Source organism: Eptatretus burgeri, chromosome 11, assembly GCF_056783735.1.
Source record: "Eptatretus burgeri isolate ZD-2024b chromosome 11, Ebu_testis_v1, whole genome shotgun sequence".
Lineage (NCBI taxonomy): Eukaryota > Metazoa > Chordata > Myxini > Myxiniformes > Myxinidae > Eptatretus > Eptatretus burgeri.
Window position 1 is genome coordinate 58,672,945 of NC_140971.1, and position 26,303 is coordinate 58,699,247.

The 26,303-nt window shown below is 46.6% G+C and overlaps 1 protein-coding gene across 9 annotated transcripts in view; it reads right to left on the reverse strand.

Annotated features, from left to right (window-relative positions):
• The window catches only part of SMC6 (structural maintenance of chromosomes 6), a 157,237-nt gene that overhangs the window by 125,113 nt on the left and 5,821 nt on the right, over positions 1-26,303 (reverse strand). For 6 of the 9 annotated variants that reach the window (XM_085846620.1, XM_085846621.1, XM_085846622.1 and 3 more), the window contains 3 exons: positions 26,186-26,303; positions 25,176-25,281; positions 8,662-8,798 (listed from right to left, as the gene is read on the reverse strand). In XM_085846620.1, the coding sequence (XP_085702746.1) occupies positions 8,662-8,798; positions 25,176-25,281; positions 26,186-26,303 (361 nt within the window). Of the gene's footprint in view, positions 1-8,661; positions 8,799-21,936; positions 22,058-25,175; positions 25,282-26,185 lie in introns of all 9 variants that reach the window. The other 3 variants (XM_085846625.1, XM_085846626.1, XM_085846627.1) reach the window with 3 other exon arrangements.

Sequence of the window (26,303 nt, forward strand, 5' to 3'; positions counted from 1 at the left end):
GTCACGGGTGGGTTCTTAATCCCACCACGGCCCAGTTCGTATTCTACCCGCGCGAAATAGGGTCAATCGCCGAATATCGATATACCTAAGTACCTACGTGGGTAACCTCGGCGAAGGCCTGCTTGGACAGGAACCGCTTAAGCGGTCCGTTCCGTTCTGGGATAACCAAGCGGGTATTATCGCCAGACCTCGCCGGACCCGATTCTATTTATCGGCTATTTAAAAACCAACTATATTCCGAGTGCAAGATGGGGCAGTTCAATGAGGGAATGGACGCAACGAACAGGTTCACATTCACACAAGGACCTTTATTATAATAAAGCACGTATGCAATTAAACAACGCAAAACACGTATGCACCTATACAAGCAAAAAAAGCATGACAAAAGAACTACAACCGTCTACTTATTATGTACAGTCACTTGCACTTAACAGCAGTTCCTACTTATTAGATGGGCCCATGGACGCGCGCGCACGCGCACGCACGCACGCACGCACGCACGCACGCACACGCACACGCACACACACACACACAAACTGGTGGCAGAGGCCTTTAATAATGAGCTCCAGCTCGGAGGACAGGTGATCTGAAACCCAGAGCCCATCTCGAACCTCTCCACCTCGTGTGGTCTTCAAGTTTTTCGGACCCGGGCTCCAGTGAGAGCGAGCTGGATCCAATCGCCGAGCCGCGATCCTTCCCGAGCTCTCGCGCTTCTCAACACGTGCTGGTGAGACGAGGCGCCGATCCTTCCCGTCGATGCGTCGCTTCCCCGAGGAACCACCTCCACGAATAGGTCGATGAGTCGCACCAAGCCGGGAACCAAAATGGAGAACAAAGAGCTCCACGAACCAAGAAGAAGAAGCCACCACTCGCAGCTCGAGCCGTGCGACCGGATTAACTTCCTTCCAAACAGGGCAGCTTGAAGCAAAAAGCTCTCCCGAGCCAAGCAGAGGCCGAAGCTCACGGAACCATCAAAGCAAAGAGCCTCCAAAAAGCCTCCTCCTGAGTCATGCCTCAGCCGAAGCTCATTGAGCCAGCCGAAGCAAAAAGCTTCCAAAGGCCTCAACCCGAACGCAAGCCAAGCTGGACCCGACGATCTACTAAACGGCTACTCTCAACTCCCTTCTCCAACTCTGCCCCTCCAGCTCTGCCCTCTCCAACTCTGCCCTGAACAAAAGAAAAAGATCTCCTCTTATCCTTCGCCCTTCCCCCGATCCCGGCGTGACTCATGCCCTCGTGCTCCATCCCCCCCCCCCGCTCAAGCACGGGTGGGAGGGAGTTGTTGAGTCATGAGGCACGGGACGGCAGGATTCTTCTTCCTCTTCGCAGAAGAGGGGGAGGGATGTCTCCTTTGTTCGTTCCCTAACTATTAAATCGATCCACAGCGCATCTAATAGATTTCTGAACATTTAAACAATGAAAGGTGAGCTATCTAGGGAACAAGCACTTATCGACATAGCTGACTAAAGGAACTTGTATGTTGTGTGCAATCGAATTCCCAAATTCGTAACACTGCCCCCTCCCCTTTTTACAGACTCGTCCAGAGTCGTCAAATTTTCGTGTGATCAGCATGTGTAAGTTTTCCCCTAGTACGTTCTACCTTCGGATCCCTGAGTGCGACATTTCTTTATCTGTGTCCCAAAAATAAATAACCTAATGCGCTGCGTAACTAACTAAACAAACTCTCAGATTCATTCAGACAACTTAACTAAAATTGCCGGCGCCAAAACAAACATGCAGGTGAGGTTCCACGTATTTACAATTTTCACTTAACTTATCCATTACTTAACCATGGCCCAGGACTTGTGATCCGTGAAAGGGGAAAGGCAAAAGTCATTTCAAAGTTCATTGATGCAGGGGAATGGATGGAGATGGTCGCAAAAACAAATGGACATGATGGTTGCACGGGCTGCTTGCAGGGCAGTCCTTGCAAAACTGGATGGTCCTGGCGCATATGGTGATGGATGGACACAGGGGCAAATGCAAACAAGGGCTAGCAGGCATGGGGTCATGGCAGAGGCAGGCAAACAAGGTATGGCAAGGCAAGCCCATGCAGCACAGGCGACTGCAGCACAACAAGCCGGCAGGTGAAGCTGGCCAGCCTCTCTGAAGGCGGGCTCGGTCCTAGCCTACTGTCTCCCCCCACTCTATCGCCTTTGCCTGTCTCCGTCCATACCCACGCCCTTAATTTGCCACAAAACACAACAAAATTTTGCCCCTCTTTATAATTGTCTCCCTAACCCCCTTTATCGTCATTGTCCGGCTAACCTATCCTGTCAACCGAGCCTACTCCCCACCCCGACGTTCCCTCTCTGGAGGGAAAAAGGGAGAGACTTGCGTCCTGTCTCGAGGCCCAACAAAGTCTCAGAATGGCCTCCTCAGAGTTCAGCAATCTTCCAAGGTGGGTCCAGGGGCCTACAACGAGCGAAGGGATGGGTGGTGCGAAAGGGTACATCTTCTAACTACCCAAACATTTATTAACCCGAAACTACCCCGGGGCTTTCAAAATCACCTCACACCTTTTAAACTATCGGTTCTAAAAACCATGATTCCCGTCGCCTGTGTTGGTGTCCATTATAAATTTGGGCCTTGCCCTCAAATTTTCATTCGTGCCCTCGCACAATTTCCTGGCTGGGCAGCGTGGCTCAACTGGCAGGAACTCCCCCTCTGCCGAACTCTAACCATGGCACCCCCAGGCCCGCAGGCTGCCTCCGAGCCTAGCTGCTCCCTATAAACGCGGGGGGTTGCCCTCTCTGGCATTGTCCCCCTCCGATGCCCAAGTGGCGTGTTGATGCCCCGGGTCCCTTTCTGACGGGTCGCCCGTGCCCAATACACTATCCCGGCCCCTCTTGGGCCCTTGGCCTACTCTGGCCGACTAGTCCGGTGCCCACGAAACAAAACTCACCTTTCCACAGCCACGTTCCCAGCCGGTCCATGAACTCTTGCACCCCTCCAAACGGGTTTCGTGCCTTCTCTCGACACCAACAAAACAATCTCCTGTTAGTAAATTTGAATAACCCACGAGCTAACATTAAACTGACCCCGGGGTCACTTGGGTGGGAATCACTCCTCCCCCCAATCAGTCATCGCACCATGCATACCACATTCGCTACACTCACACACTTGGGCCTGCTCTCCCATACTCACTCATTGTACACTTTCCATTTCACAACTCACACCAACACTCCACACTGACATTCTTCCTAATTAAATCCCCTAACTAACTCGTGCTCCCTCGTCATCCCATAAAACTCATGCACGTTCCATTTACTCTAAGTAGCTAAGCTATGTCTCCACAACACATTTCCAGTCTGTCCATGTCTCCAAAAATTCCCATTTCCTAAATCTAAACGAAAATCCTTCTAACTAATCCATTCCACGGGCTCCATGAGGAACAATTCACGTCCCCACGAAGCCGGTCTATCGCTAACCCATCCTCCAACTAGTAGTTCCTGTGCCCCCTAAGCAAGGGGGTCTTCAACCCCCTGCCTGGGGCTCGTGTCCACTCGAAGTGGCGAGGCTTGCTTTTCTCTTTATTTTTTTTTCTATGCGCCCACCAGCGCGGCAACTCGCAACCTGCGCTCTTTTCCGTGACGTCATGGCAGCTGCTCACGCTTCACGCACCTCGTCCCTTCTTGGACGGAAACATCCAGCAGGGATTCCCTTCTGCCGGATTTCATCCATGCAGCCACGACGTCACTGCGCATCCCAAAGCAAGCCCCGCGTTTGAGGGGTTACCCACGCCAACACATGTGCTCTGCTCGTCGGAGCTTTACAATCACACTCGCGTGGAGAACCCGTCCGGTCCAAAACCACTATCCAGCCTACCTTCAGTCCGTCCGCGGGATCGGCTAACATCCACCGCGTGCGTTTCCGGACCGGGTTTCACTCGTGTAGCCGCGCACGTGGCGGCCTCGTGTGGAGCACAGCACAGACCCCGCGCTCGCTGCTGTAGAAACCCGGAACGGTCCTCAAAACCACTACGGCGGCTACACGGCTTTTGTCCCTCGTCAGGCACCGCCGTCTTCGCACTCTCGCGCACAAACTCCCACGTGCCACGACTCTCACACACCTCACCATTACACTAGGACATGCGGTTGCGGTCTCCCGCATGCTAACCGCCATCACACACACACACACACACACACACACACACAACACACACACACACACACACACACCGCCTTTCACTCACACACACTTAACTACTCACACAATGCGTGCTTTCCAGCACGCATTTCGCCACACTAGTAACCACACACACACCGGGACGACCATGCTGGGGATTTGCGCTACCTCAAGCGCTCCAGGGGTCTCCATACCCCTCCAACTCCGCGTGCACCCATTCACAGCTCTCGCCCCCTCTAACTCGCAAAGCTCGACCAGACTCACCTGGTCGCGATCCTCCTCAAGGGGGCACAGTCCCTCCTCTCGTTCCTGAAGGAGGCCATCCTGCTGCTTGCATCGGGTCCCAACACATTCCTCAAGCTCAACTCCATTGTCCCTCACTACCTCCATGTGTGTGTGTTCATCATTTGTGTCGTCCACTTCACCCCCTCTCTCCTCTATCTCCCGTGTCTCTGTTATTTTGATTTCCTGCGTCTCTGTCGTTGTCACCACTACCTCCTTTATTATTTCCTTTTCTTCCTCGCTCCATTTTCCTTCCCATTTGAGTCGTTCTACTTCTCTGAGCCTCTTCAGTTGTTCATTTTCTTTCCGGAGCTTTTCCATCTCCATGGACTCAAATTTTGCTGTTTCCTTGAGTTGATTAATTTCAAACTCATATTGTTTTTGTTTTCTACCCCACAGTCTCTCAAGTTCTTCATTCTCCAATCTCATCGTTTCTTTCAATACTCTTTCTTGCATCTCATTCTTTAATCTTGCTTCTGCTTCTAACTGTTCGATCTGCACAGTGTGGTTCCTTAACGTTTCATTCTCCGTTCTCGTTCTTTCCTTTCTTAACATCCTCAGTTCGTTTTGTAATTCTCTCTCTCTCTCTCTCTGCTTTGGTGTTTCTGTAACTCAGAAGCTTTTTTTTCTAATTCCTCTCTCATCTCCACACCTCTTTCACATTCTTCCTTCCTCATTTCATCCATTCTCTTGCTACTCTCCTTTAGTTGGTGAATTTCCAATTCGTGTTCTTTTTGTTTTTTATTCCACCATCTCTCTTGTTCTTCCCTCTCCATTCTCGTTGTTTTCTCCTTCCTGCTTCATTCGTTCTTCCTCCAAGTTTTTCCTGTCCCGGGAGATACTAATTTGCTCCTCCTTTCTTTTATTCAGTTCGCTCGCCTTTTGTAACAAAAACCCACGCAACCAATCTACTTCCGTCGTTTCCCTATGTAGTTCCTCGACTGTGCTGGCTAATTCCTCATTCAGCTCCCAAATTCGTTCCTGCGCATCGGCCAATTGTTGTGACTCCCCATGAACACAATCCTCCTGAACCTCGCTTGCGCGCCGCCGTATCGCGTCCAATTTAATGGCAAACAAATGCAATTCTTTTGTATATTTCTCACCACACTTCCAGTCCCCCAAGGCATTCGACACTCGTTCATGAAGTTTGCCCATGTATGCGCCGGTGCCCTGCCTTGCCTGCCATGCCCCCGTGGCTTGAACCGGTGGGCGGGAGCGCTTCCCCCGCCGCGCAGTGCGGCTCGTTGCGCTATTAATAGCGGCCCGCTCACGCCTCGTGCCGCGATGAGGTACGGCTGCGCCGCCATCTTGCGACTCTGATGTTGCTTCCCGGAAAAGTTCCTGCACAGGCTGCTCTCATTGATTACAATTAGTGGTGGGGTTGTAATAAAAAGGAGAACCAGATGCATTGCATTGCCGTATTTCCCAACCTTCTGGTACTGGTCCAACCCGTATGGCGATGGCGTCCTTGACCACGGATTCTATTAACTCTCCATCCATTACCCCCTGCTCCCGTTCGCCTTGAAGCGCCATCTTGCTTAACGGAAATAATTTAAAAGCATGTTTTTTTAATGGATCTGGAGGGTCGCCTCGCACACCCTTGATCCGGTTCCGTTAATTTTGTTGGAGGCGGGAGAGTTTGTTATCCCACTCCTGACATCAGTGTTGTAGACTTCCCGCCCGTCAGCGTGCGAACGACCGCGTCTAACCAATAGCGGTCGCTTCGCCCACCGAACGGACAATCCAGTCATGACTTTCTGGAACAACGCCAGAAACCAGTCACGGGTGGGTTTTTAATCCCACCACGGGCCAGTCCGTATTCTACCCGCGCGAAATAGGGTCAATCGCCGAATATCGATATACCTAAGTACCCGGCGCAGGTAACCTACCGAGGGACCATACCTCTGCGAAGGCCTGCTTGGACACGAACCGCTTAAGCGGTCCGTTCCGTTCTGGGATAACTGAGCGGGTATTATCGCCACACCTCGCTGGACCTGATTCTATTTAAAAACCAACTATATTCCGAGTGCAAGATGGGGCAGTTCAATGAGGGAATGGATGCAACGAACAGGTTTACATTCACACAAGGACATTTATTATAATAATGCACGTATGCAATTAAACAAGGCAAAACACGTATGCAACTATACAAGCAACAAAAGCACAACAAAAGAACTACAACCGTCTACTTATTATGTACAGTCACTTGCACTTAACAGCAGTTCCTACTTATAAGACGGGCCCACGGACACACGTACGCACACACACACCCAAGAAATGGTGGCAGAGGCCTTTAATAACGAGCTCCAGCTCGGAGGACAGGTGAGCTGAAACCCAGAGCCTATCTCGAACCTCTCCACCTCGTGTGGTCTTCAAGTTGTTCGGACCCGCGCTCCAGCGAGAGCGAGCTGGATCAAATCGCCGAGCCGCGATCCTTCCCGAGCTCCCGCGAATCCTCCCACGCTTCTCAACACGTGCTGGTGAGACGAGGCGCTGATCCTTCCCGCCGATGCGTCGCTTCCCCGAGGAATCACCTCCAAGAAGAGGTGGATGAGTCGCACCAAGCCAGGAACCAAAATGGAGAACAAAGAGCTCCACGAACCAAGAAGAAGAAGCCACCTTCTGCAGCTCGAGCCGAGCGACCAGCTCAACTCTCTTCCAAACAAAGCAACTCGAAGCAAAAAGCTCTCCCGAGCCAAACAGAAGCCGAAGGCCGACTGAACCACCAAAGCAAAAAGCCTCCTCCCGAGCCAGGCCTCAGCCGAAGCAAAAAGCTTCCGAAGGCCTCAACCCTAACGCAAGCCAAGCAGGACCCGACGGTCTGCTAAACGGCTACTCTCAACTCCCTTCTCCAACTCTGCCCTGAACAAAAGAAAAAGATCTCCTCTTATCCTTCTCCGCCCTTCCCCCGATCCCGGCGTGACTCATGCTCTCGTGCTCTATCCCGCCCCCCCCGCCCCCCCCCGCTCAACCATGGGTGGGAGGGAGTTGTTGAGTCATGAGTCACAGGATGGCAGGATTCTTCTTCCTCTTCGTAGAAGAGGGGGAGGGATGTCTCCATTGCTCGTTCCCTAACTATTAAATCGATCCGCAGCGCATCTAATCGATTTTTGAACATTTAAACAATGAAAGCTGAGCTATTTAAACAATGAAAGGTGAAAGGGAACAAGCACTTATCGACATAGGTGACTAAAGGAAATTGTATGTTGTGTGCAATCGAATTCCCAAATTCGTAACAATATATATAATATATATATATATATATATATACATATATACATACATACATACATACATATAGTCATGCGCCACTCAACGACGGGGTTACGTTCTGAGAAACGCGTCGTAGTTATGTGAACATCATTTTTTTTTTTCGTTTTCGAACATCGTACTTGCACAAAATTACACACCTCGGCTATATGGTGTAGCCTATTGCTCCTCGGATACAATCCTGTACAGCATGTTACTGTACTGAATACTGTCGGCAATTGTAACACGCATCCAAGAGATGGAAGACGCGTTCGTTTTACCTTTGTGCTGTTCATGACGGCCATCGGTGTTGTTAGCAGCAGCTTACAATCTCCTCTCGCATCGATTATAGAAAGGTGAATAAATAGCGTTTGGATTTTATAAATACGTAATCACTGCATCGATGTTATAATTTATAAATGAAGAAACTAGCTCCTGTCAATTGTGATATATATTTTCGGAACAGTGCGATTGTTTTAACAACATGAAAAGCTTCACCAAAAAGAAATTTGTGTTTTAATTTTGACTGCAACAACGATTTATTCGTGGAATTCTTCAATTCAAAGGTAATTTACTTGCGAGAAGGTAAACGTGCAAACATTGATTCAGTTTGAAAGCCGATTTCCTTGAATCCCGATTTAGCACGACCCTGTTTTTTTCGCGATGACATTTTATGGACCTCAACGATCGCATTATAACAGGGCCACACTGTCGTTTATTATCATTATGAAGTATGATGTACTGTACAGCGTACATAATTGTACGTGCTATTTTTATACGACTGGCAGCGCTACGTCGGCTCCATCACTCGGCGATAGGAATTTTAAAGCTACATTTTTTTTTCAGAGCGGCAGATCCGTCGTATATGCGATCCGTCGTTGCCCGGAATGTCGTTAAGGGGCGCATGAATGTAATATAAATATATATATATATATATATATATATATATATATATATATATATATATATATATATAAAAATGATCTCACAGATGTGTCTCACCTGCAACGCTCTTCAGCTTGTACTGGCGATGACCTTCACGATTTATGTGGTTTTCGACGATGATGGACCGCCCGTAGATCTCTGGCTTGTAAGCATCGGGCCCATGATTGCAAAGGGTGATGAGTATTTCTGCAGAGCTGACAACCATCAAATTTGCATAATCTTATCAGGTTATTGTTTATATAAAAATAAAACAAGCTTGTATTATTACCTGTCCGAACACGTCCCAGTGCCAATTTGTGTACGCTGTAGCGTCAGCATATTAAATCGCCACAAATGATATAACAGTTGGTGAAACAAAAACACAAATACCAATTTCACACGACACATGCCTACTCTGGGGTAAAATTTTCTTACACCGCGGTTCTTTTCCCCTGCAATACTTTGACATAAGTTTTGTGAACCGCATTGTTTGCTTAACCAGGGGTGAGCTTCCTCAAGGTATTTCATTTCATTTTCTGACAAGTTTGTGATTACCATCCCATGAATCGAGTTTCAGCCACAATGCTTTACTTTATAGTGGCCGCATGCACTTTAGTGCCACCTCACAGAAAATGACACCAGTTTCCGAAGCAATGTCTGCCATTTTTCTCTTGATTTATAAGATTTTGTGATTTATCAGTGTATGGTCAAGCCACGGTAAGCGATGCTATCAACCGCTTTGAAGATTAAAAAGATTTACAGTGCTGTTTGAGGATTGTCAAGAAATGAAACTTAGATTGTGAATCGCCTTGCGCTGCAAAATAGAAGAATGCTCAGTGAATGCTCACGTGACACAATAATGGTGCAGAAAAAGATGTGCAAGTAAACAATACTTTTTACCTTTGACCACACACTGTTACGGAAACCATTAATGGAATGTTTACTCTGCAATTAAATACTGCCCCCCTCCCCCATATCAGTCATTAATACAAAGTAAAAAACTATAAATATACCAATCCAACTAGTGCCCAACTGAGGCTTTAAAGGGGAACCCAAACACAAACAAACATTTTTTTCCCCCTGAAAACCATTTAAAACTGGAAGAACACTCAGTGGAGAACATACCTCCACCACGTAATGCCCGATCCACAAGAACATATCTGGCCCAATATATTTTTGAAATATGCTCTATAATCGTTTTTGGCCCCATCTCTCAATGGTGAAGAGTCGCTTAAAAAAATTTAATATTTCTCGTATCCAGATCCAGATTTGTTGTGGGGCAACTTAGCTAAATATAGCATAACAATTGTGAATTTTGTGAGGAAAGCACCAAATTTGCCACACTAGTAGCCAATCATATTGTTGCGGATTCGCGCCCGCCGGCGTGCAGACGGCCACGTAACTCGAATCGCGGCACGTCGCCCACCGGACGGACAATCCAGTCGTGACCCTCTCGGACTAACGCCGGGAACTAGTCACGGGTGGACCTTTCGGTCTCACCGCGATCGAGCCAATCGGCTCCCGCGTGGGATAGGGTTGCTCGCCAAATTCGACCTACCTAAGTACCCACACGGAGGGTAGACCGGGCGATCGCACCTCGCCGCAGGTCGACTTCGGACACGGGCCACTTTAAGCGACCCGTTCCGTACTATCGGATAACCGAGCGGTGTTATTCGTCGGCCTCGACGGTTCGATTAATTAATCGGGCGTTTCAGCCCACGACCAACCCTTTACGTGAAGTAAGATGGAGATTCAATAAGAGAAAAGACGAAGCGAAGCGGGAAAACAGTTCAACATAAAGCACATTTATTCGCGATGAACGGAAAGCACACATATACAATTCCACCAAAAGCACATGTAAAAGGAAAAGAAACACAATGCAATTTTACACAAAAAGCAAATGTAAAACAGAAGACACAATGCAGAGCTATCCGACTACCGAGCACACGGCAACACTTATACAATTCTACTTCACAGACGGCGCCGACAACACATACCCAAAACCAAGAAAAAGAACACCCTCAAGGATGAGGCGGGCCTGGGGCCGAGACCGGGTCGGGCCTACCCGTCTGATGATGAGACGCGAAGTGGCGATGGTGCCTCAACTCCGCGGGCCTCGCGGACAGTGTCTGGTAGGGGGTGGGAAAAGGGGCCCCGTTTGTCGCACTATCTCAGCGCGGGGGGAAACAGGAGGGGGTTGCTGATGCTCGGGGGAAGGAGGATTTTTATTCTGTCTCGGGTCCCGCGACGAGCGTCTCCACCTCGACCAGGTCGCGCCGTCGGCCTCCCGCCTTCAGCTCCCGGCACCGACGCGAGCACCCCCTCGTCCGTCTTCGCCGCCGCCACCTCTCCACAGCTCTGCCGATAACTCGTTCCAACGCACAGCTCGTTCCAACGCGCAGCTCGTTCCAACGCGCAACTCTCTTTTCTTGAACTTCCTTCCAGCTCCACCGACGACTCTCTTGAACTCCGAACTCTCGTTCCAACGCACCACTACCTTTTTACTGACGAACGCAGCCGCTTATATAAGCCCCGTGGCTTCGCCTTCGACCCCCCCTGCCTTCGACCTTTCACCTCTCTAACTGGCTCCTCATTGGACCGAGGAAAAGTGGGCGTGAACGCTTTTTGATCCATGAATTTGCATATAGCATCCTCACTCCAACGCCCTGGAGGCGGGGCCAAATCGCCCACGCTCTCCGATAGGACGGAACAAAAGTGGGCGCGAGTCGTTTTTGATCCGTTTTTCTGCGGGAAGTCTGTGATGTTTTTGTACACGCTGTTCGGTGCGCGCCCTGCACGAGTCCAGTACCGGTACCCACAAGCGGCGCAAGAACGGTGGCGATGCGACGGTTGCGAGGTGTGACGGTAAAGGTCGTGGCTGTTGTGGTGAAGCGGCGTTGTGGTGGGTGGTTGATGTTGTGATGACTGTTGAGACGTGGTTGGTGGTGGTAGAAATGGTGGCTGGTCCAAAATAAAGATAGGAAAAGAAAAACGGCTATCCTGAAGAGTCGCAGCCCGAGTGAATGACATGTATTCCCACTAGACAACGGGTTTGGGCCTAACTACACATATACTTACGGAGATATCTCACCTAAGGGACCTGAATGGTGGTGTGCGAATTTCGTCAACCACAACAATATTATGAACAGATTTGGATATTGGGCCATCTCAAATTCAGCCGCTGATGGCTGTGGCAGCCATTTTCCACTGCCATCAAAAATTTTGAGATGGCACAATATCCAAATCTGTTCATACTATGAAAGGCTACTAGTGTGCCAAATTTAGTGCTTTCCTCACAAAATGTACAATTGTTATGCTAAGTTGCCCCACTATTGGATCTTCACAAAAATTGAATCAATTCTTCATTGTCACACATCTGTGTCCATCAAGTTTCGTTTGAATCCGTCCAGAACTTTTTGAGATATCGTGCTATACATCCTTTTTGGCCCTATCTCTCAATGGTGAGGAATCACAAAAAATTCTAGTAGTCGGATCCGGATCCAGATCTTCACCAAAATCTAATCAGGTCGTCCCTGTCACACACCCACCCTGTCCACAAGATTTCATCCAGATCCGTCCACAACTTTTTGAGACAACCTGCACACAGACAAATAGACAGACAAAGGGGTGAAAACATTCCCTCCTTCACCTTCAGTGGCGGAGGTAATACTTAATCACGATCCAACTTGAAGGGCGAAAAAAAAATTGAAGTTTTTTGCAATCACAGCGTCGAAAAACTGTTGATTTTCAATTTCACCAGCGACGTCACACCAGGAACTCACCTTGATCCAAATGGCAGTTTTACATAGAGAAAGAGTGTACTGTATTTCCAGTTCGGATTCTGATACCGATTCCACTCAAAAACAACTCTGAAGGTTCTCGGTATGTTGAAACTGATCAGTGAGATTGTAAAGAAACCAGTGGAGACAAAATTAGTGATGGAAACGCTTTTGGGGGAATTATGGAGCCATGTTGTTTCGAGCCTTGCACGAGCGATTCAGACCAAGATGGCATTAGCAAAGATGGAGTTGTGAGAAGTGAAGATGAAGACGCCGGTTGTATGTTCACTACAGACTGGTAGGTTTTGCTTTGCCATTCAATTGACAGTTTGCATCAAGGGATAAATATATTTTTTTTGGATCAAGGGATAAATCATTCATATCACTCGAGCAGAAATACCAATCAATCATCGCCTGACAGCTGACACCGCCCAGGCACACTCCGACACCATGGACAAAATGGGCGACAAATGCTTTGTCACACCTTTACAGGCTGAACAAGCGTCTTGTATGTTACAGGATCATCCCATTTCATACTTTCCCTGGATGTCATTTGTGTCTTTAGTCGTGCTGTATCCGTGCCGTGTCACGTCATGTCATGTTATGTTCGTGCTGTGTCGTGGGGATGTCCTGCCCCAGTGGAGGGGGAGTGGTGCTAGGGGGGAGAGGGAATGTGAGGTGGTCGTGGGTATTGTGGGGTAATGGTTGATTATGGAGTGTGGAAAGGGATGGAGATGGCAGGGGGGGGCATGGGTTGGTGGTGGGTACTGTGGAGTGATGGTTGATGGGGGATTGTGTTGGGGGGAGGGGTAGGGGGAATAAATATATAAATAGCCGCTCGAGTTAAATCATACCACGATATAATCTGGAGACAATACGGATAATATGGTGGCTGCCTTTGTGCTGCGACGTCACGGCCAAGCATGAATAAGATGATTAACTTTTAATCACAAATTTATGGACTTTAACATTAGTGTCAAGGTGGTTTGAGCATTTGGGTTGCCCTTTAAATATAATAGTAGAGTTCTCACAATAGGGTCCCGTGACCGTTTTTCCGGGACCAAGGTTTGAAGGTTGATTTAAGTCAATTTGAAGGTGCCGATTAAAATGAGCTGGGGTGAACCACGTGAAAATGTGGGCAAACTTGTCCAGACGCGAAAATTCAAAATGGCCACCACACGGCTTCCAGTATATTAAAAAATTGCATATCTTTGGTTCTACATGTCTGATTTTTGGGTCTAAACATATGTTTTAAGGTCAAATATTTCATTTATCAGCATAATATCTTGTTAAGTGTAAGAATTAGAATTTTAAAAATGCTTTTTTTAAATCATTTTTGCAGAAAAATCCGAGACGGCCGCAAGCTGACTGCAACGAAGAAGACCAGGAAGACACCCTGAATAGTTAAGATGCATCGGTTTTAAGTAAACTGAAATGTTACTACGTTTTAACACACTTTTCATTTATTACAGAGATCCTTGAATGAGTCATAGCCATGTCGTCCAAGGGAAAAGGTAAAAAAGGAGACGTGAGGAGAGTGAAGAAAGCCACAAGTGCATCCTCTGTGGTGAACATTGCGATGAAAACAAATCCAACACTACCCCTGAATCATGGGACAATCTGAAGACTTTAGCACAGCAATGGCATCATCTAGATAGGTTTGGAACAGTATACGACAATGTGAATTGGGATGCTGGACCACAAAAAAAATGTTTTCATAAAATTTCCAAGATTACATTTTCTAGTAAAAGTCATACACAGCTGGCAATAAATAGACGAGACAAAAGTTTGGCAGCTGAGGAGATACTCCAAGAAGAAAGTAGCTGTTCTGCTAGCTGTTCTGTGGAACGACCCCAGAGACTATCTCGAGCAGCAAGTGGGGTGATACATGACAAAAACTGTTGCGTATAGTGCATGATAGCCGGAAGATGAAAAACACCCCACCAGGGACAGATGGCATATTATGCAAACGATGGATGCCTGGTATGCATTCAAGGCACATACAGTGTACTTCCAAGACATCAGGATGCGTGATCACATCTTAACAATTATATATGCAATCCCAGATCCCTTTGCAGCAGAAATCCGCTATCACCGGTCCTGCTGGAAGAAGTATGTGTCGCCATCAAAAAGCAGTGAAGATGGTCAGCTCCATGTACAAGATATTCGTCTTTCTGAAGTACAAGAGATGTTCTTCAAACATGTACACTTGGTTGTGCTCGAAGAGCATGAGTTGCGAACTCCACAGAGCCTGCTGTCTGATTATAAGGCCTTACTGAGAAACTTTGGTTTTGACCCCAGTGGCAAGAAGTCAAGCAACATCAAGGAAATGCTTCAGAAAGAATTTGGTGAAAACATTGGCTTTCATGACCGCCATCGAAAAAATGAAAGTACACTAGTATATGATACATCAGCTGGTGGCAGCTACACTGAAGCAGCCATTTATTCATTGGGTGTCAGTGATGATCAGCTGCTCAACAATGTTGCTTGACGCATGAAAGATGCTCTTGCTAGTATTCCTGAAATGGCATAGCCACCAAGTGTCAAGGAATTGGAGACACCACAGGCCCCAAATGACATGATTTTGAAGTTTCTGGCATGGTTGAAAACCCCACAGAAGCAGAACTTTGAAGAAAGCAGCAGAGATCCTATGGTTCATGCATTTGCCTCGCTGCTTTTGTCATACATCACAGGAAAAAGCTCTGCATTTCAAACACAGCTGTCAGTGACACTGCATGGACTGACCCGAAGTCGAGAGATTCTGGACATCCTCAAAAAGTTCTCCCTCGGAATCAGCCATAAATCTGTTCTTCAACTCTGATTCATGGGCAAAACATGACCTTGAAAAAAATGATGTATGTCCAGTAGAGCTTGCAGAGAATATTCCTGGAATTGGCATTCTTGACAATGACGACTTCTGTGAAGACACACTGACAGGCGCTGATACGTCACACCGCACCAATGTGATGTTTGTGCAACCTCAGAACCTGGAAGTAACTCTACGAGATGCAGAAAGAGACATGCGACCATTGCCCACAAGTTCAGAAGACCTGAAACGTTTGTGCCTGGAGCAATATGTTGTTCAGCCCAATAAAACAGTGAAACATGAACAAGCAGCTCCTCGTCCAGAGATTGATATTAGTTGTCAGAACACAGATGCACAGAGACAGAGGGGTGTCATCCATGCTTTGGTGCGTCGTGCAGATGACCAAGCAAACATGCCTGCTGATGAACAAATAACTGGTGCATTTGGTGGGTTTCAGGTTACTGTGCAGCAACATGTGAAAAAGAGCAAACCATACTATTTCTTAACATTTCCCAAGCCTCCACACAAATCTGTAGTCCATGAAGTGATGTGCAGGATGGTTGCTGCAGCTGAGAAAAAAAAGAATGCCCTTTCTTTTGCTAGTTGGTGATCAACCAGTTTATGCACTTATGGTGCAACTGAGTAATGAAAATCCTGAAGCCTTCAAAGACATTGTGCCATTTATTGGGCCTTTCCACACAGTGCTCATTCATGTCTGCCATTTATAAACGGTTTGATGGTTCTGGCTTGTCTGACATACTGGTTGCTGCACAGGCCATTGCTGAAGGTTCAGTAGAGAAGGCACTACGTGGGAAACACTACAAACGTAACATCAGATGTCTTCGGTTGATGTATGAAGCTCTGAGTCGACGGATGATCAGAGAAGGCATGCAGGATGGGGTGTCCCTGTCTGAAAATACAAAGGAGAAGATTGCCATACTTCAGGAATCCTCCACAACTCCAGAGCAAAAGCAGGAAGTCTACTCAGAGTTGGAATCTCACCCAGATATTGTGTCCTTCGTGGAACAAGTGTCCCAGAGCGCCGAGTCATCTAACAGTTCCATGGTTAAGTATTGGTTGAGTTTCATGTCCATGGTATAAGTTCTGATGCTGAATATCCATGCAGTGAAAACAAGGAACTGAGATGAATTCAAGGCTTCATTGCGAATGATGATGCCATGGCTCCATGTCTACGACAATGACCGGTATGCTCGCTGGCTTGTGGAATTCTGGCTTGAAGTAAGTAGTCTTCCCGAGGAAAAGGCCAGATACCTACGAGATGGATTGTTTGCACAATTAATGACTGGCAGGCCATATTCGTGTTTGCCTCGAGACCTCTGGATTGAAATGACAATGAACAAAGGTTCCAAGATGAAGGCTGGATGGCTGAAAATTCTGCGGAATGAGAAGGAAGATGCTGTTAACTACTACGAGGAACGTGAACTCAGTCAACAGAGTAAGGGCAGCTCTTCACACAATGGCACAGATGAAGACCTCTGCTCTGAAGCATATTGAGAATACCCCAGTAGTCTGAAGATTGACGAACAGGTTGTCCAAGACCTAGACAGTTGCATCACTGAGTTTAACTGTGACCCATTTGACTTGGATAAACCACAACTGAGAGCTCTGGTATCCGGTGTTGTCGCCTCAGGTGACCTGGTACGTGATTTTGAAAGTGCTCACGAAGATGGTGAAACAAGAGTGACTCAATTCTTCAGAGAACGAATGTTTTCACAGAACACACCATTTGATGCGACGATACACAGATGTTCAAGATACACTTTCAGCAAACCTCCTGTAACTGGGGATTCGGTCTCAGGAAAAGTGACAAAGACAGATGCTATGGAAAAAAGAGCAATGGCATCGTTAATTTGGCTGGCAGAATCTGGTGAAGAGAAGTTTACTCTCACACAGGTGATGGAATTTCACGTGACATACGAGTGTTTACCCATATTTAACATCAACGGTACCACGAAGAAAGTGCAAAAATCAAAGTTAGTTGAGAAATTAAACATGCAGCCTGTCGAACCTTTTCCAGATCAGTACATTGCCCGAGTCGATATGGGTTTCCTGTGGAGATTATCGGCCCCAACTGCAGAAGATCGTGAGAAAGTTGATGGGTCTGCCCTCACGTGGAGAGATTATGCTGAAAAGCTTTTTTTCCGTTATTCGCAGAAGGCATCCAAATGCAAGCCAGATTGTTTTTGTAAATTATGCCTATGGTGTGAAAAATTCCATCAAAGACAGTCAGCATGAGCGTCGTAAATCCACGACAGCATATAGAGATGGGTCCAGAAATGTGTACATGAAAACATCAGATAGGTCAGGGTCAGGTATGGGAGCATGTGCCAGAACAGCGAGTCGCTGCGTCCACTTTCCGCCGGTACTCCAGGGGCCTCCGTTTGGCCATTCCCCAGGCAGATGCCAGGCCCATCCCCATCTCCTTGAGATGATGGTCAACCTGCTGCAACCACGAGGCACGTGGTCGGCCCACTGGCCTCCTCCACTCATGAGACTCCCTCGCTGAAAGAATCTGGTGAGCAGGATCAGCGTCAGGAAAACGAGCCACATGCCCATACAGCCGCACCTGACGCTCACGGACTATGCAGGTTACAAATCTCATCCGAGTCTCTCTCAGCAACCACTCGTTGGACACAAAATTCGACCAGCGATAGCCAAGGATTCTCCGAAGAGACCTGGTACCAAAGGAATCAAGTCTCCGTCTCAGATCCTTGGTCAGAGTCCAAGTCTCGCATCCATAGAGCAAGAATGGAAGTACCAAGGACCTGAAGACTCGGACTTTCGTCCTCCCGCACAGGTAACGGCAGCCCCACACCCCATGATCCAGTGAATCCATGACTCCCCAGGCCCAACCCAGACGTCTATTGACCTCTGACTTACAGCCAGCAGACACATGAATATCACTGCCAAGGTAAGTGAATCTCTCCACAACCTCAACATCCTCACCACAAATGGACACAGACAGGACAGCAGCATCCAAGATGTCACCGAAAGCCTGGATCTTAGTTTTGACCCAAGAAACCCGTAATCCCAGCGGCTCCGACTCCTCATTCAGCACCTCGAGGGCCCTCAAAAGGATATCCAAAGTCTCCGCAAAGATGACTGCATCATCTGCAAAATCAAGGTCCGAGATCTTGACATTCCCAAACGATGCACCGCAGCTTGATCTCTCCGACATCCTCCCTAAAATCCAGTCCATACAAGTGCTGAAAAGTGTGGAGGTCAGTACACACCCCTGACAAACTCCAGTAACAACTGTAAATAAGTCAGAGATGGTACCACCACACTTCACAGCACTCTCAGTACCAGAGTAGCGTTCAGACATCAGATCGATCAGTTTTGGTGGCACCCCACGAAGACCAATAATCCTCCAGAGGACATCCCGAGTCACTGAATCGAACGCTTTACAGAGATCAACATAGGCTGCAAGCAGCCCCTGCCGAAACTCTCGCCTGCGTTCGGTGAGGACACGAAGAGCAAGGATACGGTCAATCGTTGACCTCTTTGGTGTAAAGCCTGACTGCTCTGGACGCTGGTGCTCAAGCAGATGGTGGCGAACCCTATCAAGAATTATCCGAGCAAAGACCTTGCCCGGCACTGAGAGCAGCGTCACCCCTCGGTAGTTGTTGCAGTCTTGGCGATGACCCTTCCCTTTCCAGAGAGGAACAACAAGGCCCCTCTTCCAATCAGTTGGGATGATGCCTGTGTTCCAGGCAGAGCACAAAACTGCATGCAACGACACGAGTGCAGCATTTCCTCCAGCCTTGAGAAGTTCAGCATGGATGCCACAGATCCCTGGAGCTTTGCCCCGTTTCAACTGGTTCACCACAGCCCGTGTTTCCACAAGCGAAGGTGGACCACAGTTGATTCGAGGGTCAGCAACAGGGATTGTAACACCCTTGACGTCCAACTCGACAGCTGGGGGATCAGCCTGGTACAACCGCTCAAAGTAACCGGCCCAGCGGGCCTTCACTTCAGACTCCTCTGTCAAGAGCCTACCACTCTCTGCTCTAACTGCAGTGCTCCGAGGGATGGGCTTGGATGAACGCAATGCGCGAATTCCCCTGTAAGCGGGACGAGAATCACCTGTCCACAGGTGATGCTCTACCCCCTCACAGATTCCTCGCACATAGGCCTCCTTGTCCACCCTCAGTGCACGTACAGTTTTACGCCTCAGCTTCCTGAACAGCTCAGCTCTGCCATTCAGCCTGGCCCTGCGACTGGTCAATGGTATCCAGTGTCCCTTGAGAGACAAAATTCTTCTTTGCCCTGCGGTGAGTTCCAAGACATCCACCGGCAACATCAAGGACGGTGGTCTTGAAGGCACTCCACAACTCTTCAGGACCCCCCAAAGCACCCAGACCCCCCCAAGTGTCCACTCAGCCTGTTCGCAAACTCCTCAGCTACTCTCTCATCCCTGAGCTTGCCAACATCCAGCCTCGGCTGGGATGGTACCATTCTCCAGGATTTAAGGTGCAGCTTTAGAGTTGCTACAACAAGTCTGTGGTCAGTATTGAGGAACTGATCACTCCGGTAGACCCTGCAGTTCTGGATCATCCTCCAATGACCGTCAACGAGGACATGGTCAATCTCCTTTGCCACACCGCCAGCGTTGGAATACCAAGTCCAGCGATGAGATTGTGTGCGCTGAAACCATGAACCAGCCACCCTTAGTCCATGACTTCTTGCAAAGTCAAGGAACTTAGTGCTATTCTGGTTCATAGTTCCTGACCCATGGAGACCAACACACACCTCATAATCATCCCTATCAGTTCCAGTCGAAGCATTGAAATCCCCCAAGACTGGAAGTGTATCTCGTCTGGGGCACTGATCAACCACAGACTCGAGCATGGCGTAGAATGCATCCTTCACGGTGAGATCACTCACCTCAGTCGGAGCATAAACAGAGACCAGGGAAATGTGAAAACCTAAGGAGTGACGAATCCTTAATCTCATAATACGCTCGTTGACCGGTGTTTCCTCAATTATCATTGGGGTCAGCTTATTGGACACAGCTACAGCAACTCCTTGGGTATGGTAACCATCAGAGCGACCAGACCAATAGTAGGTGTAACCTCCCGCCATGATCTCTCCGCAATCCGGTCTCTGAACCTCAGAGAGAGCTGCAATCCCGATGTCCAAACGCTTGAGCTCAGATGATAACAGAGACAGGTGATCATTCTCTCTTAGGGATAGGACATTCCAGGCACCCACCCGAAGGGACCGCCACAGGTTAACCCAAGGAGACCGCCGTCTGGTGGACGACACCTCAGCACTACTCCGACACACTCTCCCGCAATCTGACCCAGGGATGTTACCCTGTGGTTTCCCTCCAATCATCAAAAATTGGGGGTCCCGAAGGCTTTGCCCCAATCCCGTCATCCGGTGAGCTGCCCTGCGAAGGGAAGCTGCACAGGAGGTACTCCCACAGAGCGGGTTTTCAGATTTTTTTTGCGTTTTGCGGAATTAAGGGTTTTACGGTGGCCGGAGTGCAAATCCTGCCACCAACCTCCTCATAAAAAAGTAACCCAACTGCAGGAGGACGTCCGCAGACACAGTTGGGCACTAGATATGGATGGCCGTTGGCTCACAAGGAGCTCGCCGCCCTTTGACAGGTTTCCTGCCACAAAGAACTTCCAGGTGCTGTTCAGCAATCAGGGAAACAAACAAAGGCTGCAAAAGTTTCTAAAGGATGAGTTCACCAAGCTTGTAAAGAATCAGAGAAATTGACTTTGTGTACTCCATCAGGCAAAATTGTTGGAACATCTCCTCCGGAGAAAGGATGGAAGAATTTGAATGTAGTCACATTGAGGCGGACACAATGCTGTTCTTCATCTATTTGCAAATCCGAAAAGCAGGAAAAATGGAGACAGTCATGATTGATGCGGAGGACACAGATATCGTGATTCTTTCTGCATATGTTGCACATCAACTGGAGGGCACCCTTGCTATCAAACGGAAAGACAAAATCATCAGCTGCAGAGACCTTTGCTCTGATGATGTAGCTGAAATATTAATCCTATTACACATCCATAGTCGATCCGATACAACATCTGGCTTCTATGGACATGGGAAAAACACAGTTTATGAAAAAGGAACAGGAACTCAGGAGGCACGCAATCTTTTGAAAGATGTTGGCAAAACACTTCCAGTGACACAAGAGGTGCTTCAGCAAATGGCCACATTCACGATTAGACACATCTATAATAACACAATCAGTAAAACGTCAGGTGAAGCCAGAGCACGGAAGTGGGGTCAGATGAAAAACAAGTCTACGTCCCGCATCCCACCTGATCCAGATTCTCACAATCTGCATGTGACGCGAGTTAACTACGAAGTTTACATTCAACTCAACTATGACAAGCTGGATGCACCCCCAAATCCCACCAACCATGGATGGACAATGAAAGACGGAAGATGTGTGCCAGTGAGGTATACCCATGATGCACTCCCAAGAAATTGACATGACTTGGTTGAACAAGAACAGACATTGTTGCACGATGATGAGGCTGAAAGTAATGATGAAGTTTGTGACTCTGGAGCCAGCGACTCAGATAGTGACTGAAGGATTACATGAATGTGTTTCAATGGAGATTTCATTTCATTTAATTTACAACTGTAAAAACATTGCCACAGTCAAAATATAAGAGATGTTTATATTATTTTATTATGACTGTCTTAGATAAAAGAAAGACAGTTTGGACAGTACATCAAACTTTGGTCAATGAAAATTACAAGAATACTTACCGGGAAAGCGTCAATTGCCGGGAATTCAGATAATTCATGTTTTATTTCATTTTCCATTGAAACACTGTTGCTCTTCAGACAAAATGAAGGAATGTTGATATTCTTTCATCATATTACTGTTCTAGATAAAGTACAGGAGGGACATACAAAAGAATGGTATCACCTACCTGAACAGTGTAAAAGTTGAGAAATTGATATTATGTACACATCATGTTCTGAAAATAAAGACAATGATTGCGTCCTTCTCTTCTTGTCTCAATTTGTTGTGCACTCCCACATATAAACAAACATTTACTTGCATGGAAAGATTCACTGCCAATAATATTATGAGAAGAAAATTGATTTTTTACCATTTTCCAGATGTTACTCGACGACAATCTTGGATTTGGACCCCGAAAAGTTACATTTCATATTTTGTGACTTAACCCTTAAATATAACAATCTGGAATGGTAATATATGACATCCTTGACCTTCAAAATATATTTATATTTTGACCCAAAAATCATTAAAAAAAAAACAAACAAACAAACATGTAGAACCAAAGATATGCAATTTTTGATATACACTCATGCGCCGCTTAACGACGTTCCGGGCAACGACGGATCGCATATACGACCAATCTGCCAGCTCTGGAAGAAAAAAAAAAAAAAAAAATAAAAAAAAAAAAGGTAGCTGAAACATTCCTATCGCAGAGTGATGTTGCCGACGTAGCGCTGCCAGTCGTATAAAAATAGCACGTACAATTATGTACACTGTACAGTACATAATACTTGATAATGATAATAAACAACGATGTTACTGGTTTATGTATTTACTATACTGTACTTTTTATCGTTATTTTAGAGTGTACTCTTTCTACTTAAAATTTTTTTTTTACTGTAAAACAGCATGCCGTGTCACGCAGCATTGTTCTACTGTACATCTCGTGTTTACCGCGTCTCTTGATTGCATCATTTTTCCGTGTGCTCGATTTAATCTCGTGTTGTTTTGTTCAGCATGGACCTTAAGCGTACAAAATCCACTGCTGATATTGCCAGCAAGAGGTCACGTCGAGTGATTGACCTGGAAACCATATAGCTATACCATAGAGCCTCGGTGTCTTGGTTTGTGTAAGTACGATGTTCGAAAACGAAAATTGGCTATACCATAGAGCCTAGGTGTCTCGGTTTGTGTAAGTACGATGTTCGAAAATGATGTTCAAAAACGATGTTCAAAAACGAAAATGAAAAAAAAATTATGTTCGCACAACGACGACGTTGCTTCACAACGCGTTTCTCAGAACGTAACTCCGTCGTTAAGTGGCGCATGACTGTACTGGAAGTAGCATGGTGGCCATTTTGAATATTCACATCTGGCCGAGTTAGCCCACATTTTCACAAGGTTCACCACAGCTCATTTTAATCAGCACCCTCAAATTGACTAAAATCAACCTTCAAACCTTGGTCCCGGAAAAACGGTCACGGGACCCTATTGTGGGAACTCTACTATAACACCCGTTTGACGATCAGCTCGGATACAAAACTTGATGCAACCGAGTGTTAATCAACTTTCGCGACTACGGAAAGTGAAAAGAAAATTCAAATTGAATTTAAAATAAATGCGTGAGGCCGCTCAAAGCAAAAATCTCCATATCCTCGGAATCATTCTCAACATCATTATACAATTTTCAAACCCGCGTTTATGGCCGTGAAATAAATACTCTAAGTGTGTGCATTTAATGGCTGCATCCAGGACAGAGCTGGACCCCAACTAAAAAGGACCCTCGGGCCACCGAGAAGCTCAATCACTCACTGCCTGCACGTCTGCGCGGCGTCACGTGACCAGCCAGTTCGCCGTCGGATGAAATATCCTAACAAAATCTTAAAACGTTCGTTTTTCACTGGAATTCTTTCAGATACTTGTAGAGCACATCCCCAAACCATCTAAAATATAAACATTAATCTCACAGACACTATGAATAAGCAGTCCCTCAGGAGGACAGGTTACGAGGTGAAGCAGTGAACGGAAAGCAAGTGGTGTCCCTTCCAGAGACTCACGGTTATTTGAATTGAATATATTTCCTCATGAAAAGTGTGTTTCTGAGCAGATTTGCACGAAAATGATCTTCATTAAACGTGTAGCTACACCAGAAGGTCCCAAAAGTGAAAACGGAAATCAACTAGAACTTAAGACAACCTCGTGATATGGCATGGAAACAAATGTAAGCCCATGGAAGCTGCCCCTCGCTGCAATGCATTCCACACAGACAGAGGATATAAACATTCAATTTTCACAAAACTTGATACAACCGAGTGTGAAAAGTGAAAACAGAATTTAAAATAACCACGCGAAGCCGTGTTGAAGTCAACAAACCTCATGTTGCCCAATAAACAGGGCCAGACGGACCTCGTGTTGCCCAATAAACAGGGCCAGACGACAGAGTTAACGAGAAACCAACTAGTTGGACGAATTAAATCTTCTTAATAATCCCTATGAAACCCATTATGCATGATAGCCATCCGATGCTTCCTTATCGGCCATTCTACCAATCGGTCATTTTGCACTTGATGACCCTGTAACCTTGACCCCGAGGCGAAAATACGAAAAAGAGCTCAGACGATCTATCGAGAGCAACTCGTATTATCATCGTGTCAAGTTGGAACTCAATTGGCCGAGAAGTCTAAGAGGAGATCGAAAAATAATAATTGTTGACAGACGGACGGATAAACCCGAGGACATTGAACGGTTTTATTCGGTCAGTGAGCTGACCCAACCATGAAAACTAAAGGACTGCAATCGGAGATCGTTGATAGTTTCCGATATCTTCAACTTGTAATATTACCCAATTGGTAGCACTTGCAATTCTGCCTCAGAATTAAAACAAACATTATTTTCCAATGAAACAGCATTCATCAGTGAACATGAACTCTTCACCCCCCCCCCGCCCCCCTCTCTTTCTTTTATAAAAGTCATAATCGAATGGTAAACCTCATTGTAATAGATCTGCCACAGATTACAAATGTGGGTGATAAAAAAGTGAACATTTATGGTCAAACAAAAATTTGCAAATACGGCTTGGGCGTCTCAGGGTGAAACTCTTGTTTCAGGTGCGAGAGGATCCAGGTTTGAATCCCGGCCAAGCCCAATGAAAATCTTTGGGCTTGTTCTTCAAAAAAGTGGGACACCAAGACTAAACGCTTAATACCCAACTCCGGGAACCATAATAAATTAAACAAAACAAATATCAATGGGCTTTCACCTCTGGCCATGCTTGATGAAGCTTTTGATGGAAGTTCCTCTGTTTGTAATGCTTGCTTTTCCTCCGAGAGCAATCATAATGGCTGTAAAGATGGCACTTTTTCCACCTGAATCATGCAAATGGGAAGAGAAACACGAATATAAAATTTGATGCAAATGCAATGGATATACACCCATCCTCGTTAGATGTCAATCAACTGTTCATTTGATCTCAATGATGTAGAAAAATTAACAATCTCTGAGAATTTGTGTTCAAATTTCACACCAGTCAATAAATACACATAAATATCGTTAAAAATGGTATTGTTCCATCACGGAATTATCTTTTTGAATACTATTAAAATAAATAGTGCAAAATATGGAACCATTCACACCAAGGAGCAAGTCCTCCCTTGCAAGTCCTCCAAATCACGGTCAATGCCCTTATTTCATCCACAAGTTCCCCTTCTGAATTTGACTACTACCCTTCCCTTCTTTATATTTCAAGCTGGGAGTCGATCCTTGTTTAAACCAAATTGGCTCACAACAGAGCAATCAATTGAATGTTCCCTCTGAAAGCACTTACCTCCATAATGTCTTATCAAAACAGCACAAGGATGCAAGCTTGTGCTTGCACTCCACTGCTATGGTAATCAGAGGATGAAGGCAGCTCAGAGGCAAGATGAACAATTTGGGATCATCAAGTTAATAATAGTGAAGGGAATGCCGATTGAAACTCCATTCCCCCCCCCCCCCGACCAAACCCCTCAAAAAGAATATGCATCATGGGAAAAATAAGGCAATATAAAGCAATAATGTGAGGAAAACTGATCGACCACATTGGATTGAGCAAATCCTTTCGACTTTATATCCTTGCATCAAAGCAGCAAAACAACCCACTAAGCAGCGAGTGATACTTGAGCAATAAGAGGGTAGGCAGCCATGATTATTGCACGCACTCTGTCCAACGTGTAACAGCTAATCATGGACCCACAAAGGCGTACGTGTGATCAAACGCCCAGGGACACTTACTTCCATTGTTTCCAACAAGAAAGTTGACCTGCAAACCAAAGTTGAACGGCCCCAGGCAAGCATGACACATGAAGTTCCGAAGGTAAATAGATTCGATGACCCCAGAATTGTGTGGTTC